Here is a 22205-nt window from a genome sequence, read left to right as displayed (position 1 = left end):
TTTTAATTTCATGGCTGCAGTCTTTGTCCACAGTGATTTTGGAGACCAAGAAAATAAAGTCTGTCATTCTTTCCATTGTTCCATCTATTTGCCATGAAGTGATGGGACTGGATGACATGCTCTTAGTGTTTTGAATATTGAGTTTTAAGCCAGCTTTTAAACTCTCCTCTTTCACCTTCATCAAGAGGCTCTTTACTTCCTCTTCACTTTCTGCCATAAGGGTGGTATCATCGGCATATCTGAGGTTACTGATAATTCTCCTTGCAATCTTGACAACTTGTGCTTCATCCAGCCTGGCATTCTGTATGATGTACTCTGCATATAAGTTAAATAAGCAGGGTGACAATATACAGCCTTGATGTACTCCTTTCCCAATTTGGAACCAGTCCGTTGTTCCATGTCCAGTCTGCTGCTCGTTGACCTGCATACAGGTTTCACAGGAGGAAGGTTAAGGTGGTTTGGTGTTCCCATCTCTTGAAGAATTTTCCATAGTTTGTTGTGATCCACACAAAGGCTTTAGCGTAGTCAATTAAGCAGATGTTTTTCTGGAATTCTTTTGCTTTTTCTATGATGGGATGGATGCTGGCAATTTGTTTTTTGGTTCCTCTGCCTTTTCTAAATCCAGCTTGTATATCTGGAAGTTCTCAGTTATGTACTATAGACGCCTAGCTTGAAGGATTTTGAGCATTACTTTGCTAGCATGTGAAACAAGGGCAATTGTGCAGTAGTTTGAACATTCTTTGCCACTGCCCTTCATGGGGATTGGAATGAAAACTGACCTTTTCCAGTTCTATTGCCACTGCTGAGTTTCCCAAATTTGCTGGCATATTGAGTGCAGCACTTTAACAGCATCATCTGAGAAGCTATGAAATGTGTTAAAATCTTACCAAAGTTTGTTCCATTTTGATGGGCTTGTTTCATTAGGTTACTGTTTATTGCCTTTACCTACAATAAGAAGGGTTCTACTTTCCATCTAATCTGCCTAGACTACAAAGATTTTGAGGCTTAGCAGAATAACTTTACATGCTTTATGTTGACTTTAAGTATTTGATAACTTATCTAAGAGCTCAAGTTCTTTAGTTAGGCTAAAGTTAGTTTGTATGTTGTATCACCAAGCTGAGCAGTCAAATACTGTTTATCAGTCACTTCTGATCCTATTCTTTCCTAAATGTTCAAATCTTTTGAAAAATTTTGATTTTTGCCTCCTCCAAATCAAATCTTAAATGTAAAATAAAACAGAGTATCTGTGCACCTAAAACTATCTTTGTGATATTCCGCAGGCCCGCTGGGAAATCTTAAAGATATATTCTTTCAACTTTGTAAAAATAAGTGCTAGAAATAGATTAATTGATGTGTTACAACTGATGAGCTACATGGGAAGAGCTGTCAATTTGGAATAGATGCTTAACCATCCTGAGTTTGTTTTGTTTGGATAAAATGTTAATAATATTTCTCAAATTACAAGCTATATGCTAAGCTTAGAGATTTGTCAATACCTTCACTGTTTATGATAGGTTTTATTTATCTCAGCTCTGGTGCCTGATATCAGAAAATAGTATAGTTTATCTTTCAGAATTTCAGTTATTTTAAAAAATATTAACTTGGTTACATCTTTAGTTCTTTAGTTTGTATCTTGTATCTTCTAGGCCAGTATATGTCAACTAGAAATTCATATTACATATCTATGAAGGTTTATTAATATATAGACATACAGGACCTACAATAGAAAACTGAATCTTTTAACTTGATTTTTTTGGGGTATATTCTTAACTATATGTTTGGTATATTCACAGTGTATTATGTCTCAGGATTACTGTAAGATTTTTTTTTCCTCTGTAAAGAGTATGTTTATTTTTATAAATTAGGTGAACATTTGCTATCCTCTTTGAAAATAGGCTTATTAATGAGTACAGATATTTTGTAACACTTGTTGGAATGTCTTTAAGTTGCATTGTTATTGTTATGAACTCCTAATCATATTTCACTTTTGAAATTTACCTAATGTTATACATGGAAGTTCAGTTCAGTTGGTCAGTCGTCTCTGACTCTTTGCAATTCCACTGGCTGCAGCACACCAGGCTTCCCTGTCCACCACCAACTCCCGGAGCTTGCTCAAACTCATGTCCATTGAGTCGGTGATGCCATCCAACCATCTCATCCTCTGTCATCCCCTTCTCCTCCTGCCCTCAATCTGTACCAGCATCAGGGTCTTTTCCAATGAGTCAATTCTTTGCGTCAGGTGGCCAAAGTATTGGAGTTTCAGCTTCAGCATCAGTTGTTCCAATGAATATTCAGGACTGATTTCCTTTAGGATGGACTGGTTGGGTCTCCCTGTAGTCCAAGGGACTCTCAAGAGTTTTCTCCAACACCACAATTCAAAAGCATCAATTCTTCGGTGCTCTGCTTTCTTTATGGTCCAACTCTCACACCCACACAAGTCTACTGGAAAAACCATAGCTTTGACTATAGACAGACCTTGTTGGCAAAGTAATGTCTTCTGCTTTTTAATATGCTGTCTAGTTTGGTCGTAGCTTGGCTGCAGTCACCATCTGCAGTGATTTTGGAGCCCAAGAAAATAAAGTCAGTGTTTCCATTGTTTCCCTGTCTATGTGCCACGACGTGATGGGACTGAATGCCATGATCTTCATTTTTTGAAGGTTGAGTTTTAAGCCAACTTTTTCACTGTCCTCTTTCACTTTCACCAAGAGGCTGATTTTGATTTTTGCCTCCTCCAAATACATGAGAGACACCCAGGAGAACTAAGTAATTCACCAAAATTGCCAAAGCCCTCATCTGAAATAGTATCCAATACTATCCTTAGCTAAAAACAAGAGAGAACACTGAGGATAGGGAGTCAATTCTGTGAGATTACCAGGAAAAGAACAGTAAACAAGGGTGAGATTATTAGGCAGATTTAAGTCACTTCCTTTTCAGCTGATAAAAGTTTCTAGAGATAAGGTCATCCTCCTCTTTCAGGTACTTCCAGAGATACCCTTACAAATGGAAATTTCCCTTATGTATGTAGATGTTTCTTACAAAAGGGGAACTCCTACTTTGTTTTGAGTTTTCCCCAAGTCTGCAGTTTCTTAGGAAAAAAAAATCAGCTTAACTAATATGCCAAAGAAACATTTTGTGGTGGAAAATTCTGCTCCCCTACAGAGTAAAATAAATTCTTTAAGAAGAATTTTATATATATTAAGTCATAACATACTTTTGATTTGAAATTTGTCTTTGTTCATTTTAGTTTCTGAAAGTTGTTTAATAGATAGATGGATATAAGGTTGAGACCCTCATGAGAAGGTTTAGGATAGGTGGAAATCCAGACCTTGATGATGGTGTCCACTTCTGAGATAATTCTAAGTTCTGGTTTGCAACTCCCAATTATCTCTCTATTTTCCTGAATCAGTGCTTCCACCTTCTGTAACTTTAGAGGTGGGTTTTCCTCCCCACTACATCTCTATAGCAGCTTCACTACTTATTCTCTGTCATCCTGTTTACTCCTGAAGAAAACCCTCCTCTATTGGAGAATTTTAGTAAGTTGTTACAGCTAACAGCAATGAGAAAAACACAAGGGGTAAAATGACATACCAAAGGGAAGTCACAAAGTCTCAAATCAGATCAAAAGGGAAAGAGGATAAAACCATTTCTGGTTTCATTAGCATGTAAATGTAGGGATCCTAGCCCACTACAAGAAAAGACAAAAGCCACAGGAGTGAGAGGTGGGTCTTTCCTGTACACAAAGAAAAAAGTAAGGCTCATCAACATTTGAGAAAACCTCAGATAAACTTTCTTTATAAAAAGACAAAGCATCTTTGAAGAGTTCTTCTGGAATATATGCTGAGTTCAAAGGGAGATCTTTAAGATGAGGCTCTGGTGATAAAAAGACACAAGGGTATTTATAACTTACTTAGTGTATGCTAATCAAGGGAGAAGTGAGAGGTGAGCAGGGGAAAAGAAGCCAAGGAAGAGCATTCAGTCTTTCTTCTATCCCACTCAGGGGGATAGAACCAGGCTTCCACAGGAAGTGAGGTATGGTGAGAAGAGACCAGAAGCAAAATTATCAATAGCAGGAAGAAGAAAACGGTCTCAGCCGTGAGGGCATTCTTATGTAAAAATATGGATTTACATAGTGCCTTATTTAAGAAATTGAAAATAAGTGTTAAGTAGGGATTTTGTGATGTAATGTAGATCTTTTGGGCTTCCCAGGTTGGTTCAGATGGTAAAGAACCTGCCTGCAATGATCCCTGAATTGGGAAGATCCCCTGGAGTGGCAATCCACTCCAACATGCTTGCCTGGAGAATCCTCACGGGCAGACAAGCCTGGTGTGCCACATACAGTTCATGGGGTCACAAAGAGTCAGACACAACTGAGCGACTAAGCACACACACAGATTTTTAAGCTATTTTATTTCACTATTGTATGTAATATAAAAATTTACACTTATCCTTGATCCTAGGTAAGTGTCTGAAGAATAGAACTGCATTTCTTTTTTTAAAAATTTATTTTTATTTTTTTGGCCATGCAACGCAGCTTGTGGGATCCTAGTTCCCCATCCAGGAACTGACTTGGGGCCCCTGGCAGTGAATGTGCAGAGTCCTAACCACTGGACTATCAAGGAACTCTCTGCATTTCTTAAGTAATGTAACTTTCCAAAGTTAGGTAAGGTTTTCCTATTTCTTATATTCACTACAGAATATATAGAAATGATATATCTAGAATATGTATGTAATGTATGTCTTATATAGCTTGAAGTATTCTAGATTAGTGCTACCCAACAGACACATAATGTGAATCAGATATTTTTAAGTTATCTAGGAGCAACATTTTTATAAATGTCTAAAACAAAAAAGTAAGCCTTTAATCATTTAGATTCCTAGCCTAATACACATCTTAAATATTATCATTTTAAAATGTAATCAATATAAAATGTATTAGAGATATTTAATGCTTCTTTTTTTTAATACTAAGTCTCAGAAACCCAGTGTATATTTCACACTTAACAGCATACCCCAATTCTAACTAAATACATTTCAAGTGCTGCACAGCCATCTGTGCCTACCATACTGGACCATGCGGATTGAGATGATGGATGTAACATCTACAGCATCACAGTAGTATCATGGGAAAAGACACTGGACTTGGAACCTAGAAACTTGGGCCCTATCAGCTGGGAGCTATGTGATTGACACTGGTCATATAGGAGTTAACAGTTCTTCTAAAAGAAAAAACAAGTAGCCAAATAAATTTAAAATGATTTAAGGGGAAGTTTGGAGAAGGCAATGGCAGCCCACTCCAGTACTCTTGCCTGGAAAATCCCATGGACGGAGGAGCCTGGTAGGCTGCCGTCCATGGGGTCACGAAGAGTCAGACACGACTGAGCGACTTCACTTTCACTTTTCACTTTCATGAACTGGAGAAGGAAATGGCAACCCACTCCAGCGTTCTTGCCTGGAGAATCCCAGGGATGGTGAAGCCTGGTGGGCTGCCATCTGTGGGGTCGCACAGAGTCGGACATGACTAAAGCGACTTAGCAGCAGCAGCAGCAAGGAAGAGTTTAAAACATAACCTGGAGAATAATTTACAGCATCACTAAATGTACTGTTCAAATTTTTATTGAGCATATAAAAAGATTAAGATGACTGGGTGGTTTCCCTGGTATAAGTGAAAATATGAAAGTGTTAGTCACTCAATCATTTGGCACTCTTCGCAACCCCATGGACTGCAGCCTGCCAGGCTTCTCTATCGATGGGGTTCTCCAGGCAAGAATACTGGATTGGGTAGCCATTCCTTTTTCCAGATCATCTTACCTACCCAGGGATCAGAGTTGGGTCTCCCGCACTGCAGGCAGATTCTTTATCATCTGAGCCACCAGGGAGGAGCTTATAATTCAGCAAATAAAGTATTATAGTTTGAGTAAGAGGACTATGTCTTATTTAAATAATGACCCCCAGAACCTCAGCCAGGAGTGTTGGCATATGACAGGGTGTTCAACATATGGATGACTGAATGCAATACAAAAGAAGTAAAATAAAATACCACAGATAGAAGAGTTATAAAAAAGGAAAACATCAATGTGGAAGCTAAAAGGAAGAGAGAGCACATCTATTTTTGGAGATTGGAAAGGGAAATAAGAAAAGCGATCAGAAAGGAGATAACATTTAAAATGTATTCTGAAAAGTAGGCTGGAGTTCGTAGGCAGGGAAAAAGAGGAGAAAGGGAACATAATGAGGAAGAGATTGCAGAAGGAAGAAACTAAAGCAGAGATAAGGGCAGGAGGAAATGCTGAGGCACAGTAAGATAAAGTTAGGTTACTATTTGAGTGACAGGTTACTATTTGAGTGATAGGTTAGTGCTTACATTGTGAAGAACTTGAATTATCAGCTGAGGAGTATATTAAGCATAGGCCTTTTGAAGTGTTTGAATAAAGAGCATTTCAGATTAACAAAAATGTCAGAGGAGAAAGGGTCACAAGTATTGAGGGAGTACATAATTGGTTAGACCAGAGGTCAGTAAATATGTACTGTAAATGGCCAAATATAAAATATTTTTAGACTTTGGGGGACATATTGTCTCTATTACAACTATTTACTTTTACTACTAGAGCTGCAAAGTTATCACTGACTGTACAGGGATTGAACTTGTGTCTCCTGCATTAGAAGGTGAATTCTTAACCACTGGGCCACCAAGGAGCCAAGATATATAATACTAAATGTTAAATACGTGAAGAATGAGAAATAACCTCTTCCCTAGGAGACGAAAGTGACTTCAAATTCCTGAGTAGGGAAAATATTTTAGGAAGGCAATAATTTCACCAGATAGCCAGTGTCCACTATATAGGTTTTGTGTCAGGCACTGGAAACAAAAAGAGTTGGACACAACTTAGCGGCTGAGCAACAACCAGAAACACAGCAGTGAATCAGAGCAACAGAATACCTACTGCCTTAAAGGCTGTCAGGGCGTCTCAGGCGGCACAATAGTAAAAAACTCATCTGCCAATGCAGGAGATAAGTTCGGTCCCTGGGTTGGGAGGATCCCCTGGAGAAGGAAATGGTGACTCACTCCAGTATGCTTGCCTGGAGAATCCCGTGAACCGAGAAGCCTGGGCACAATAGATAACCTAGGTTTTCTGGTCAGTTTGTTCTCTCCCTGTAAGTCATACTTCATCCTAACACACGATCCTTCCCAAGCAGGTCTTGCAGATTTGGTAACACCATCTCACTGCCCCACTATGCGCTGTGGTTTTCCTATACCTTGTCCATACTTCCATAAGTCCCTTGGGCTTCCTAGTTGATGCCAGTGGTAAAGAACCCACGTGCCAATGCAGGAGATGAAAGAGATTGGAGTTCAATTCTTGGGTTGGGAAGATCCCCTGGAGGGCAGCATGGTAACCCACTCCAGTTTTCTTGCCTGGAAAAGCCCACAGAGGAGCCTGACAGGATACAGTCCACAGGGTCATGACTAAAGCAACTTAGCACGCAAGCACTTAAAAGTAAGAATTCCTGATTCACTGTTTTTCTCTGTTTTTTGTTTTATCTTGGCTGCGCCAGATGGTTCTGAGATCTCAGTTCCCCAACCAGAGAAGGAATCCGGGCCATGGCAGTGAAAGCGCCAAATCCTAACTATTCGATCACCAGGTAAGTCCCCAGATCCACAGTTAGCTTACAGATTTTTACGGTAATATTCTCTAAGCTTTTTCAAATTATACTGTCTATTGACTTTGGTAATGCTCCTCAATTTTCATTCTGGTGTGGGGAGTAGAAATCAGATCAGAAAGGCACTTGATTTTATTAATAAGAGTAGCAGTGGTTAGTTTGTATATCTGCAATTCACATGGCAACTACAGTCATACAGTCCTTGTGCCTACTCAGGAAGTAGTCAGAGGTTTAAGAGTTTAATTAGCCTTCCTGTCATTAAACTCACATGATAGACTATTTGAGGTGTCAGACATGAAATATGGTAGGCTACAAAGATGAAAAACATTAACAGAACTGTTGTTGATGAGCTATATTACAGTTTAATTTTAAAAACAGCAATGTGAATGTTACATCAAAATAATATTTTAAAGATTATGACCACTTTGAGAACAAATACATAATTTGGAAATTTGGTAATATATAATACTTAAATTTTTTTTATTTTTAAAGTCTACTAATAAGATAAACTGATATACTATTATATACTTAGCTACATCCTAAGTACTTTACTTTTATAAACTTATTCAATCCTCGTAACGATTCCCATTGTATTTGCATTTTCTCCTTGTACAAACCCAGACAAATAGAGATCCGACATGGACTCAAATCTGACAGTCTGGCTTCAGATTCTTAAGGTATAATATAATGTGAACTTAGGATGAAAAATCAAATATTTCAGATAATAATAATCTTTATGGTGCTTTTACAGTTATGTCAAATATGTTGAAAAAACACTAATAATCTTTTAAACTTAGATTGCCTTATAGTAATAACATACTTAAATGGACATGATCTCATTCAAATAGACAGCTGAATTAGATTCAAATTCAATTTGATCAACTAGAACAATAGAATGCATCAGGTACAAATGCACAGTATTGCATTTAAACCTGAGAGAAACAGAAGAAAGAACAGATGGAGGGAGGTAAGGGAAAGGACTAATAGTTTCCAAGGGGCCAGTTGTGTGTGCATGTTCAGTCGTGTCTGACTCTTTACAACCCCATGGACTGTAGCCCTCCAGGCTCCTCTGTCCATGGAATTTCCCAGGCAAGGATACTGGAGTGGGCTGCCATTTCCTGTCCCAGGGATTGAACCTAAGTCTCTTACACCTCTTGCACTGACAGGCGGATTCTTTACCACTGTGCCACCTGGGAAGCCCATTATGTTTCAAGTACTTGCCTAGGTACACCTTTAGGTTAAGCACCATTATTTGAACAATGAAGAAACATTAAGTCCATGATGAAATTAATCCAAAATCAGGTAGCTTTGAGTGGCATAATAAGGAGTAGAATCCATCATGATCTGCCTCCAAAGGCTCCTTTCACTACTGTGTTGCATGGTTTAACAGCAGAAAATGGGGGGGGGGGGGGGGGGGGAGACATTCTAGTCTCTGTTTCAGTTGAAAACCTAACATAGGTCAAGAGTTTTAGGTAGCTACTAATATACTCTTAGGTTGTATTAATATAATTACAGACCCAACATATCAACAGAAGTGGTAAACATATACATTTATGTTCACATGACATTTTAGAGGAAACATGATAACCAATTTGTAATAATTGAAGAGCTGTTAGGTAGAGTAACAGACATGAGACTTTGTTTCAAAGTAAGAAAATAATAAACAGATGTCAAAACTAGAATAGGTTGCCTTATGAGATGTTTAATGTTTTAAACTTAATGATTTTACAGAGGCATTCATAAATAAGATAGGAGTTAGACAAGTAGTTTTATTCCAAGCCTCGACTTCAAATTTAGGGCAGTTTGACTTTCACATGTTACATGTGTATTTATTTTTCAGATTTTTTATTTTTGGGAGGGGTATGTTCTCATGGCGTAAAAAGAAAAAAATCTAAAACCACTGGACTGGATACATTGATTTTGTTCAACTTAATTATAGAATATAGGTTAAGAACATAAAATCATACCTTATTGTCAAAACAAAAGCAAATCACACTTACCATTTTTTTCTGCAAAGGCAATTGCATCTTCTTTAGTACTGAAAGTCAGAACCAGGTTGGATAAGGGATCAGCCCTGTAAGAAACAATTTTTTTCCCAGGATTTAACATTAATCTGTGACTGAAAATTACTTATTTTGAATAATTTCTTTAAAACTGTTCACTATCTGAATGTTTTTCTGTGTTAAATTACGGAGAAGGCAATGCCCACTCCAGTACTCTTGCCTGGAAAATCCCAGGGACGGCGGAGCCTGGTGGGCTGCCGTCTATGGGGTCGCACAGTCGGACACGACTGAAGCGACTTAGCAGCAGTGTTAAATTAGGGCGATTTTCTAACATGTCAAATTAAAAACTTTATAAAGACATCCAGCAATCTTTAGTCTCTAATAAAAATCATTTATTAAGCTTAAAAAAAAAACAAAATGAATGAGAATCCTCTTAGGTTTGTTTTATGGGGCAGAGACCCATACTAAGTTGGGCAACCCACAAACAGGAGGGTAAGTGCAACTGCAGAAAGTCAGTTGCTCAGTCGTGTCTGACTCTTTGAGACCCCAGGGACTGTAGCCCACCAGGCTCCCCTGTCCATGGGATTCTGCAGGCAAGAATACTGGAGTGGGTTGCCATTTCTTTCTCCAACAACTGCAGAGGTTATCCCCAAGAAGCAATATGTTCAAGCCCCACATTGAGCTCCCAAGTCCCCAAATCCTGGACTGGGAAGAGAAGCCCCCAGAATATTTGGCTTTAAAGGCCAATGGGGCTTAGTTTCAGGAGACCCAGAGGGCTGTGGGAAACAGAGACCATCTCTTAAAAGGCTCACAAAAAATCTCATGTACTTCAGGATCCAGAGCAGAAGCAGTAATTTGAAGGAAGCATGGGTCAGATGCACCTTCTGATCTTTGAGAGTCTCCTGGAAAGGCAGGAGACAAGTGAAGCCCAGGGATGCAGAAAACTGGCAAGAGCCGTTTGGGGGAGCTCATTCCACCATGAGGTGCCATTTTGGAATCTACTCAATAGCTTCTAACCAGGTTATAAGCACCATTCCTGAGACATCTCAGGCTAAGCCATTAGCAGGATGGGAACACAGCTCTACCCACCAGAAGGCAGGCTGCCACAGAGAACCCAACTTACCTGCCAACACGCTAGCACTAGCCAAGACCCCGTTGGCCCTGGCTCTGCCAACCAGCTGAACAAAACCAGCTCTGAGACACTGCAGGCATCGCAAATCAGTGGGCCAACACAGGAGCTCAAGAACTACCAGGGTTCTGTAGGCAGAGGTCCCAGGATTTACCTCTGCCAAGCAGTGAACCATCACTAGGCCCAGAACCCCTTGGCCCTACCCCACCAGTGGTTAGACACCAGCTCTAGAACATGCTAGTAAAGTAATGCTCAAAATTCTCCAAGCCAGGCTTCAGCAATACATGAACCGTGAACTTCCAGATGTTCAAGCTGGTTTTAGAAAAGGGAGAGGAACCAGAGATTAAATTGCCAACATCTGCTGGATCATCAAAAAAGCAAGATAGTTCCAGAAAAACATCTATTTCTGCTTTATTGACTATGCCAAAGCCTTTGACTGTGTGGATCACAATAAACTGGAAAATTCTGAAAGAGATGGGAATACCAGACCACCTGACCTGCCTCTTGAGAAACCTATGTGCAGGTAAGGAAGCAACAGTTGGAACTGGACATGGAACAACAGACTGGTTCCAAATAGGAAAAGGAGTACGTCAAGGCTGTATATTGACACCCTGCTTATTTAACTTATATGCAGTGTACATCATGAGAAACGCTGGGCTGAAAGAAGCACAAGCTGGAATCAAGATTGCCAGAGAAATATCAATAACCTCAGATATGTAGATGACACCACCCTTATGGCAGAAAGTGAAGAGGAACTAAAAAGCCTTTTGATGAAAATGAAAGAGGAGAGTGAAAAAGTTGGCTTAAAGCTCAACAGTCAGAAAACTAAGATCATGGCATCTGGTCCCATCACTTCATGGCAAATAGATGGGGAAACAGTGGAAACAGTGTCAAACTTTATTTTTTGGGGCTCCAAAATCACTGTAAATGGTGGCTGCAGCCATGAAATTAAAAGATGCTTACTCCTTGGAAGGAAAGTTATGACCAACCTAGACAGCATATTAAAAAGCAGAGACATTACTTTGCCAACAAAGGTCCATCTAGTCAAGGCTATGGTTTTTCCAGCGGTCATGTATGGATGTAAGAGTTGGACTAAAAAGAAAGCTGAGCGCTGAAGAATTGATGCTTTTGAACTGTGGTGTTGGAGAAGACTCTTGAGAGTCCCTTGAACTGCAAGGAGATCCAACCAGTCCATCCTGAAGGAGATAGGTCCTGGGTGTTCATTGGAAGGACTGATGCTGAAGCTGCAACTCCAGTACTTTGGCCACCTCATGCGAAGAGTTGACTCACTGGAAAAGACCCTGATGCTGGGAGGGATTTGGGGCAGGAGGAGAAGGGGACGACAGAGGATGAGATGGTTGGATGACATCACCGACTCGATGGACATGAGTTTGAGTAAACTCTGGGAGTTTGTGATGGACACGGAGGCCTGGCGTGCTGCAGTTCATGGGGTCGCAAAGAGTCGGACACGACTGAGCAACTGAACTGAACTAGAACCCCTGGGCCCTGAAGCAAGAGGCCATGAGACTTGGCTTCATTGCAACAGTTGGGAGGGGTGGAAAGAATTAGCCTCAATATGTTCCAGGACCAGACCCTGTCCACCAACAGGTGGTCACCAATCCCAGGACCACTGCAGCCCCACAGCCTGCCTTATCAGCATCCAGCCAACACACCAGGAGGCTGACACCAGCACTCATCACTTGTATTCAACATAGTACTGAAATTCCTAACTACAGCAATCAGACTGGAAGGAGGAATAAAATGAATTCAAACTGAAAAGGAAAAGCTGTCGCTGTTTGCAGATGACATGATACCATCTACAGAAGATCCTCAAGATACCACCAGAAAACTGTAACAGCCGAATCTGGTAAAGCTGCAAGATACACAAATCTATTGCATTTGTATACACTAACAATGATTATCAAAATTTCTAAACTCATCTAATCTCCTCTAATAAAAAATATAAAGAAGTTTTATTTTAAAAATAAGTGTCATTAAATTATTAACACTATTCACAGTATATTTTAAACTAATATCTATAGCTTAGGGACCATGTTAAGAGTGCTCACAATGTCAGCCATTTTTATCCAATAAATAGTACTCTGAAAAACACTGTTCTTATAGTATATTTTGCTGAGCCACATTTATATAAATATTATTATATATATATGTCACCTATGTGGAATGTGTATGTCTATACCATTAAACATAGTGATATCTATGCAAAACTGTTTCAAAAAGTATTGTCATAAGGCATCCTGTATAAAAAAGAGCCTGATATTCAGTGCATTTAAAAGGAAAATCTACACAGAAAAAGAGCCAAAAATAATATTCAAATTAAACCAAAATACTCACGTTGATGCCCAACCCATCAAAGGATTTTCCCATCTCTCTCTGGTATTAAACTCCATCTTCCATTTCTTTGTGTTGTTTACTCCAGACTGCATGTTATTGCGAGCAGGAACAAAGATCCTAGCTTTTCTAGTTTTGATATGCTCTTCGGGAACACCAGTTAAAGTAGTAATATCCTACAGAAAAACAAGCAAATGTGTTGATAACAGCCCACTTACACCCTAATGTATTTTTGTTGCTTTCTGTATCTTACAATACATACTTATTTATAATTTTTTTTAAGATTTCACGTCTTTGTTACTTTACCATGTAAACTACTATTTTGATATTTGGAGAAGATATATTGGGGGAATGTTAAAGTATAGTGGGAAAGGGCTCATAAAAAAATTTAGGCCCATTTTGTACAACAAGGTACTGGTAATTTTTGAAGAGTCTGCTGGCAGAAAAGCCTGTACTAAGTAGACTCTGATGTCATAAGCTGGTATAATTAGTTAGCAGAGAAAGAATGTAAAAGGATATTAAAAGTAAACAAATATAAAAAGTGACTAAATTTTAAATAGAAAAAAATATCTATCACCAGTGGTTTCTGTGTCATGCTGCTTACAAGGCATTCTCTTCAGAGAAAGGCCTGACCTCTTTTGTAAACAATTAAAATCAGTTAACAACTTTAATTACCATTTTGATTTATCTCCCCTTAATGAAACCTACTGAAGAGAAAATGATATCAAATAGGTGTCAAACTTATTCTGCAAAGATATAAAAAATTCTGCACAATTTTTGAGGAAATGTTAGAGGAAAACAATAACTTGACTATCTTTTTCTATATTTCTACCCAATAACAAAAGGTCAACTGATGAATACATACAATTTTGATTCCCTGATTAAATATATTTCAAACTATAGTAGCAACCAGGACACCAAATAACAAAGTAATTTAGAGTTTAAGTTTCCACTTAGTAATGGTAAAATACTTAATTCTAGCAATGTAAAATCATATTACGGTCAACTATATTATGCTCATAAAGCATTTTAACATTATGGTTCCTTACTAAGGTAAACTTTAAAAAACTGGTTAAAAACAACAGGTTTAACATGTAAATGATTATATCAAACTTGTGAAAACTAGAAAACTTAGCACATTTTGTTAATTTTAATTTCATATTTATTTGTAGTTCCACTCTAATCAATGCTTTAGACCCAAGAAATACCAGGAATTCTTAGTTGCAACATGTACTGGGAAAAAACTAAACATATTTCTGACTCAACTAATCTTTCTACACACAGATTAAAGAAACAATTCCTTAGTTATTTTAGCTGACAACTATATCTTCTCACCTATACCAATAATTAGGTGTGGTTACTTTGTCATAGTTCATCTGTTTGGAGAAACTATTAAAATGATCCATATAAATATATACACAAAAATGTACTTCTAGTATATGCCTACATTTTTAGAGTTGATAGGATAAAATAAAAGGTAAATGAACACAACTAATACATGATTTTTAAAGGCATCAATATGTCAAGTTATTACAAACTGTCAAGTTCATCTTCAAAGAAAAGTAATTTCAGGTTATTATTACATTCAATAACTTTCTAAAGAATATTCCTCTACTCAAGAGCTTGAAAGAAACTCAGCTCCTGGAAAGTCCTTAATGTTTATTTCCCCCTTTGAATTCACTACAGTGTTGGTAATCTTTCACATTAACTTAGTATTTAATATTATATATTTTCATATTAAAAAATCTATTTAGTTATAGCTGAAGCAAAGTATAAACGAACAGTAAGTATATTACAAAATTACGGGATGAGGCATCCTTGTCAAATTCCATAGCAACACCTCCATTCTGAGCTGAGCTCCTAAAAGCTGAAGCTATAAGTTGGCTATTCTTTTAATTAAGACTTACAGAAAAGACAGCATATTAATCTCTTAGTACCAGTTCAGGAAACAGACTTACTTTTTCTTAATAAATGTCGATATTGTATGCGTATGCCAAAGTAATTTAAAAACCAATAAAACTTTAGTAAAATGGAAAGAGTATTTCTTGATTTGTACTATCAAAGCAGAAAGGCACAGCATGATTTTTTAAGGATGGAAAACCACTTTAAGATCAGTGGCTACAAAAGTTGCTAAGCTCCTAGCTGTAAGTGCTTCCATGCCTTCTCAAATTATGGCAATTGTTTGGTATCTTCTTCCAATAAAACTGGCATTCAAACAAATGAGTTTCTGAATTTTGAAGTCCAAGTTGTTCTGACATAGAATCCCTGCCTTTGCCTGCAGAAGACATGTAAGGTACTGGAGAGTTGAACTGCTGCCAAAGACAGAATAAAAAGGCTTGGCATCTCTCACATACTTGACACCTAAAGGGCACAGAAGCTCTAAAATTCCTAGTCCTTGTAGGCACACACTCAGTCTAGACAAACTGATTTCTCACACTTTTAAAACGCATCACAACACTCTATTGTTATCATTTCATCCACACAGCTTCAGCAAGTGACAGAAGAACATGTCCTTTAAGCGACATTTCAATGGGCTAAAGCTCTCATTCCAAGATTCCATTAAAACAATGTAATACTTGAAAAGAACTATGAGGCACTATGAACTTTTTGCGTGTCTTCAATGCTTTGCTTTTCCTCAAAGTTCTCACTGACCTATCTGTGACTCAACTTTTGAAAATAAATAAATGATCTGCAAACTACTGAAACTATACTGAACTAATGATACTCTTTAGATTTCTTTAATGATACTCTTTTTAGATTTCTACTTTTCTACTGCAGTATGGATCATATGTGATTTTTTAAAAAAACATAAAAGATGTCAATGTTGACTTTCACAGATTTCTCATTTGATTGGTAAAATAGGTTATTTATAAATAATAATTCATAGATTTTCTATGTCTACAAAAAAGTTAAAACACGTAAGATAGGAGAAGGCTGCAAGTTGGCACCTGAAGAATCTCAAGACTCACCAGTTAGTATTTATAAATTCTAATAAAACAAGTAACCCTATACATAATATATACACTTACTGAATTTTAAAACTTTTTAATTTTTAACAATTGGATCAAGCATGACATCTTATATTATTAAACTAAGTATCTTCATAAAGTTTCATAAATACGAACTTGTATACAATATGCTATTTAAGAAATAGTAACTAGTTACCTAATCATGATTCATAGATTAAAGGGCGTTCATACTTAAAAATTTGCTACTGAAAACAAGCATATCGTAATTTGAAAGTTCTACTCTTTCAGTACGATCTTTTTCACAATTTTAAATTCTATAAGAGCTGATACACTGACTTTCCATTTCACAAGTCTAGTTTAAATTGAAGAGGAATTTTAAAAAATCATTAAGAAAGTATATGCCAGTATATGTAAATGAACTTTACTCTTTCAAATACCAATTTCCATTATAAAATATTAGTTTTCCATATAAAAAATGTATGATTCGGTTATCAACTGTCCCCATTTATCTTGTGTGAATTCAACTTTTTTTAAACAAAGGAAGCAGGGAACAAGCAATGGGAAGTTGGTGTCAAAATGCAGAAAAACCTCCCAGCAAGCTTCTTGCAACCACCCAGGATTTAGAGTCTTGCTGGCCGCTCTCTTTTCAATACCAGAATTTCACACATTTCAATGACTATTATGACTTCAAAGAATCAAATTTTCATCATTGTCTGTCATCTGCCGGTTGATTTGTATAAAGGACTTCTTCTGCATGCACTCCAAACAAAAGCCTCCTTACTTTTGTGGCTATATATCAAGTTTAAAAGTTTTGTTTGTGACAGTTGTGTCTTTGGTAAATTAGGGTAACACTGAAGGAGTGCAGCTGCTCTGCAGGAACCTCCTTTTTGGCACCATTTCACTTAAATAAAAACTGAATAATTAGCTTCTGCCTTTATTAAACCACAAAAATGCCACTGGCCTTAGTAATTACTTCCGGTTGCCCCACCCACTTAACCTTAATACTTTACACCTGTCATAAAGAGAAATTAATGAAAAGGGCTTTCACCACTTTGGATGAATTTCTGATAGATCTCCCAGTACACACAAAAGAGTCAAAATTTTTAACAGGCTTTTTGGTAATAAGTTCACTAACATTGAATGTTATTTGTGGATCAATGTTGAAAAGTTTTAATACAGTACATATTGGAACATAAAGTACAAATACTGCTTACAGAAACTTGTTCTACTGTAGGCTATTAGTTACCAATTATGTGTTTAAATTTAGGGACTAAAATCCATCTAAATTTGATGATTCTGTTTATATCCTACTTCAACAATGAAAGATGTTAAAAGGAAAACAATCTTGGATCTATAATAAAAACTTCCTTTCAAATATTCTACAGATACTTAATACAAGAAACTCATTAAGTGGTCTAATAAATAATGAAGGACACTATACTAAATAAATACTAGTTTGAAAAATAATAGATTTGGCAGTAGCATAACCATTATGTATTTTATTTATCATGGAAGAACTTGAAACACTTCTAAAAAGTTAGTGGCCATAGCGATTCAAGATACAATCAAAACTACAAATGAGAAGTGTGCCAGTAGAACCATTTTTGTTTGCTAAAGCAAGACATTGATGTAGGAGTCTAACCAGGTAATGAAACAAGCGTTGAAACATTATCATCCATTTTATCTTGCATATCGAGCAAAGCTATCATGAAACCAAACCTGGGCGGTGGCACTAGTGATAAAGAACTTGCCTACCAATGCAGGAGCCATAAGAAACACAGGTTCAATCCCTGGGTCAGGAAGATCCCCTGCAGAAGGAAGTGGCAACCCACTCCAGTGTTCTTGCCTGGAGAATCCCATGGACAGAGGAGCCTGCTAGGCTACAGTTCATGGGGTCGCAGAGTCAAACCTGACTGAAGAGACTTGGCGCACATCAGGAAGCCAAAAGTTAAATTTTAAATGGGATGTTGTTACGATACTAACAATAGATCAAGCAAATGATATACCTAATCATACAATGAGTAAAAAAAAAAATCCTAAGAATTAGACATTTATGTCTCATTCTCGAACTATTTTCATTACTCCTATATCCTTCTGAGCCGGGTAAGGTACAGCAATGGCTGAAAGCAAAGGGCTGAGTCAAAACTGGGTTAGAATCCCAGCTTTTGTTGGGCAAATTAATAGATTTCTCCTAAAATATTATGTATAAGGATCAATTAAACAAGGTAAAATGAGGAATAAATAATGTATATAAAGTGCCTGGGCAATAAAAAATGTCCCATGTATTTTTAGTGCATGTTATGTATTAGAACGTAGACACAACACTCAAAGGTAAAGACATGATCTCTATTCTCATGAAAATTACTATCTGACTTCTTAAAAAAGACAGAGTGAACAAGTAATGGGAGGTTGCTGGTGAGATGCAAAAAAATTCCCATCTTCTTGGGATGGGATAATATGAGTTAGTAAATAAAATACAACAAAAGATTTTGTAATTAAAGTCAATTAAGTTGCTTCAAGTCTAGAGAAAAGCCTAGTTTTCTTCTTCAAGGCTAGATATTCCATTTTTGTATGTGTCAAAATAAAAATAAGATTTTATTCCTGAACTTACAAAGTCTATAATCTATGCACCCATAAGAAGGAGGGGGGATAACTAAATAATCATTACTATAAAATATAGTATTAGTTAAGACTCAGATAAATCTCAAGGAACCCAAGCCCCACCATTTGCTACCTATGCAATACTGGCAAGTTACTTGAATTCTGTCAGTTTCCTCCTTTAAAGATTGTACTATAGAGAGTTCCCTAGTATTTCAGTGGTTAGGACTCCATGCTTTCACTGCCAAGAGCACAGGTTCAATTCCTAGTCAGGGAACTAAGATCCTGCAAGCTGTGTGGTAAGCGGCCCCCATCCACGTGCTACAAAACATACCTCATAGTAATGTTTGGAAGGATTAAGTCAAATACAAAGTAAAATGTGATAAATGCCATGGGGTCAAATAAAAGAGAGATTGCATTTGATTTTAAGGGCAGAAGTATCTATCTCCTTCTTCAGTTACTGTTTCTAGCTGAAGAAGGAGACAGAAGATGATTCTTTCAGGATAGTTATGATTTTAAGAAGATACTGTTAAAACATTATAAAAAAATTAATGAAAAATTTAAAAAATATATTCATATATTGGGACTTCCCTAGTGGTATAGTGGATAAGAATCAGCCTGCTGATGCAAGGGACATGGGTTTGATCCCTGGTCTGGGAAGACTCCACATGTCAAGGAGCAACTGAGTTTGCAGGCCATAGCTACTGAACTTGTGCTCTAAGACCTGCAAGCCCCAACTACTGAGCCCATGTTCTGCAGCTGCTGAAGTCCGTGCACCCTAGAGTCTGTGCTCAGCAACAAGAGAACCCACTGCAGTAAGAAGCCTGCAGGACACAACTGGCCCTGCCCTCTGCAACCAACAAAAGCCCATGGGCAGCAGTGAAGACCTGGTACAACCAAACAACAGAAATATAAAAATAAATAAAATAAAAATATATCCAAATATTTAAAACCTTAGCAACTGCTTTTCTTATGTATATTACACAATAATGATCTATATACAAATCCACTTTATACAATGATAATAGTTATTTTGCACTATTTTCAAGTATCACACTTTTTTTTTCCCATGTAGTTACCCTGTTTTCATATTTCTTGTTTTAATGGCCTCATTAATAATCTATGAAGTTGATATGCCACAATTTCTTAGCCAATCCCTTATTACTGAAAAATCAAATTATTTCCTTTACAGTATAGGTTACTGCAATGAAAATCTCAGTACCCTAATTCTTTAAGGTTAGTCACTGAGGGTAATATTAACTAGGTCAAGGTTATGATAAATTTTCATGGTTTCTGACATGTTATCAAATTGCTTTTCAAGGAGTGGTAAAATTTTATATTGCTACTCACAATATGGGTCAGTTTCTATTTATGCTTTAAAGGCACAGAGAAATAGTATATATTAATTGGACTAAATTTATTTATTGTATATTCTTCCTTACAAACCTATAAAAGAGAAGATGAATTTGATTTTTGACTTCTAAGAATATTTTTAAAAATTAACAAAATTTCCTCAAAATTGACTCAAATGATATTACTTTATAGGAGCTGCTACCAGTAGAAACAGGTGGGAAAAGGTAACACTTTACCTAAAATCTAATTAACTGTTCAAAATGTAACTCTGGAACATACTACAAATGCATAATTTTTTTGTAATGATATAAGGATGTATGTTCAGATTCTTACTGTACAGTTATATCATAGTATATGATCTGACATATGGCATAGTCAAATCAAGTTTACTAAACAGGCATTTTAAGACGGAATGCTGTAACTTTTTTTTTTTTGGCCACACTTCACAGCTTGAGGAATTCTCAGTTCCGTCACCAGGGATTGAACCCAGGCCACAGCAGTGAAAGCCCAGCTGGAATCCTTATCACTAGGGAACAAGGGAACTCCCCTGGAAAGCTGTAATTGTTTTAAATAATATAGAAATAAACTTTCTCTCCCAATCAGGAAAATCCATTGGAAGACTTCATTTTTACAAGGAAACACTGGAAACAATCATTTTCTATTAACTTTGAAAGAAGTGAAAGTTACTTAGGAAAAAAAATGCTTAATAAATAAATTGGTCAATACTGCCTCAGTGAAAACCAGTATGCTTCAATGAAGCATTCTGAAAGTTATTAAGTAACTGTTTTAAAGTTGTAAGATACAGCATATTAATAATGATCAACTTAATACCTAAACCCCTCCTTGTTTGCTTTTTAATCCAATGATCCAGAATTTTTTTGATTTTTAAATTACTAATTCATGTAGCTACAGTAGGTCACATAATAGTTTTTTCAGAAGCTGAAATAAAGGGGGAAAAAATGGCCACAAAACACTTGGAACTTCTATAACACATTACATTTTTAAAAGATCCAATCTGTTATTTCATAATCAAATAGTGGTAATAAGTTAAAAAGCTGACATACACACACGTAAATTAAGAATTACGAAAACAAAAGCCACACCAGCAGAGAACTAAATATGAAATAACCTCTAAATAAACAAACATCAGGGCAAAGGGACAGAAGGTGAATAAACAACTGAAAAACAAGTGGTGGTTTAAACAGTAAATGAAATTAGTTATATCTGAAAAGGAACTGAAAATAATCTAAAGCTGAATGTTTCTAGTTTAGTAAAACAACATTCAAGAGGCAATGTGTGAAAGTCAAGCTTCAAGGAGACATAAAAGTATAAGACAATCCCTCATTAATTTAGCATAAAAATAAAAGTTAAGCTATGGATAGAAGTCTCTTTTCTGACTTAGGAACAGATCATTGTTAATTGAAAATATTGGTGAAAATAGAAGATCATTAAGTGAATACACACATTTATGCATACACAGCCACACTTTAAATATTGTATTATAACTTAAAAGGTACACATGTACATCCTTTCAATAATTTTAGGATATAGGGCCAGTACCCTTCCTTTGAGTTTAGGTACAGTGGTTAGAATTCCAAGTGTTGTTTCTGCCAGAAACTACCAAGATAATGCATATCTACAATTTACAGTTTTGTTTTTTAAAAATGTGAAGAATACAAAGAGATTTGTGAAACATTAAGTCCAAAATCAGTCTAGATTTCCTTTTGTAGCACAACCTTTTATATAACTGTTTCACCACCACCTAATTTGACAAAAATCATGTCAGAAATTCACCTTTATTATCTTTTCAAAGTATTCAAAAGAATGATCATATAAAGAACTCTTTGTCCCCCATATAGCAGCATTCAGACTGTAGTATCCAATTAAATTATGTAATTACAATGGCAAGTAAAACTGGCATAGAAAGATATGGAAACAAGCACAGCTGAGTCCTGGTAAACATGACTCATTACTGAGCGCTGGAGTCTGGTAGTGTATTTAAATTAAGACGTAATATGCAGTGCGTTGGTAAGGATGTTTTACAGAAATAACTGAGAGCATCAATAATGGAGCAAATTGTTAAAAGGCTGGTTTAAAAAATTAAAGATTCATTAAAGCCATTATTGTAAAAGGTTGTCACAATGCAGT

At 36.7% G+C, this 22205-nt stretch overlaps 1 protein-coding gene across 1 annotated transcript in view; it reads right to left on the bottom strand.

The window, feature by feature from the left end:
• The window catches only part of NDUFS4 (NADH:ubiquinone oxidoreductase subunit S4), a 116312-nt gene that overhangs the window by 10297 nt on the left and 83810 nt on the right, over positions 1-22205 (bottom strand). Inside the window, exons 3-4 of the mRNA XM_070476669.1 lie at positions 13141-13313; positions 9654-9727 (exon numbers count right to left, since the gene is read on the bottom strand). Coding sequence (XP_070332770.1) covers positions 9654-9727; positions 13141-13313 — 247 coding nt within the window. The remainder of the gene's footprint in view (positions 1-9653; positions 9728-13140; positions 13314-22205) is intronic.

The sequence above is a fragment of the Odocoileus virginianus genome, chromosome 14 (assembly GCF_023699985.2).
Source record: "Odocoileus virginianus isolate 20LAN1187 ecotype Illinois chromosome 14, Ovbor_1.2, whole genome shotgun sequence".
In the NCBI taxonomy this organism is placed as follows: domain Eukaryota; kingdom Metazoa; phylum Chordata; class Mammalia; order Artiodactyla; family Cervidae; genus Odocoileus; species Odocoileus virginianus.
This window is presented reverse-complemented; position numbering and strand designations above follow the sequence as displayed.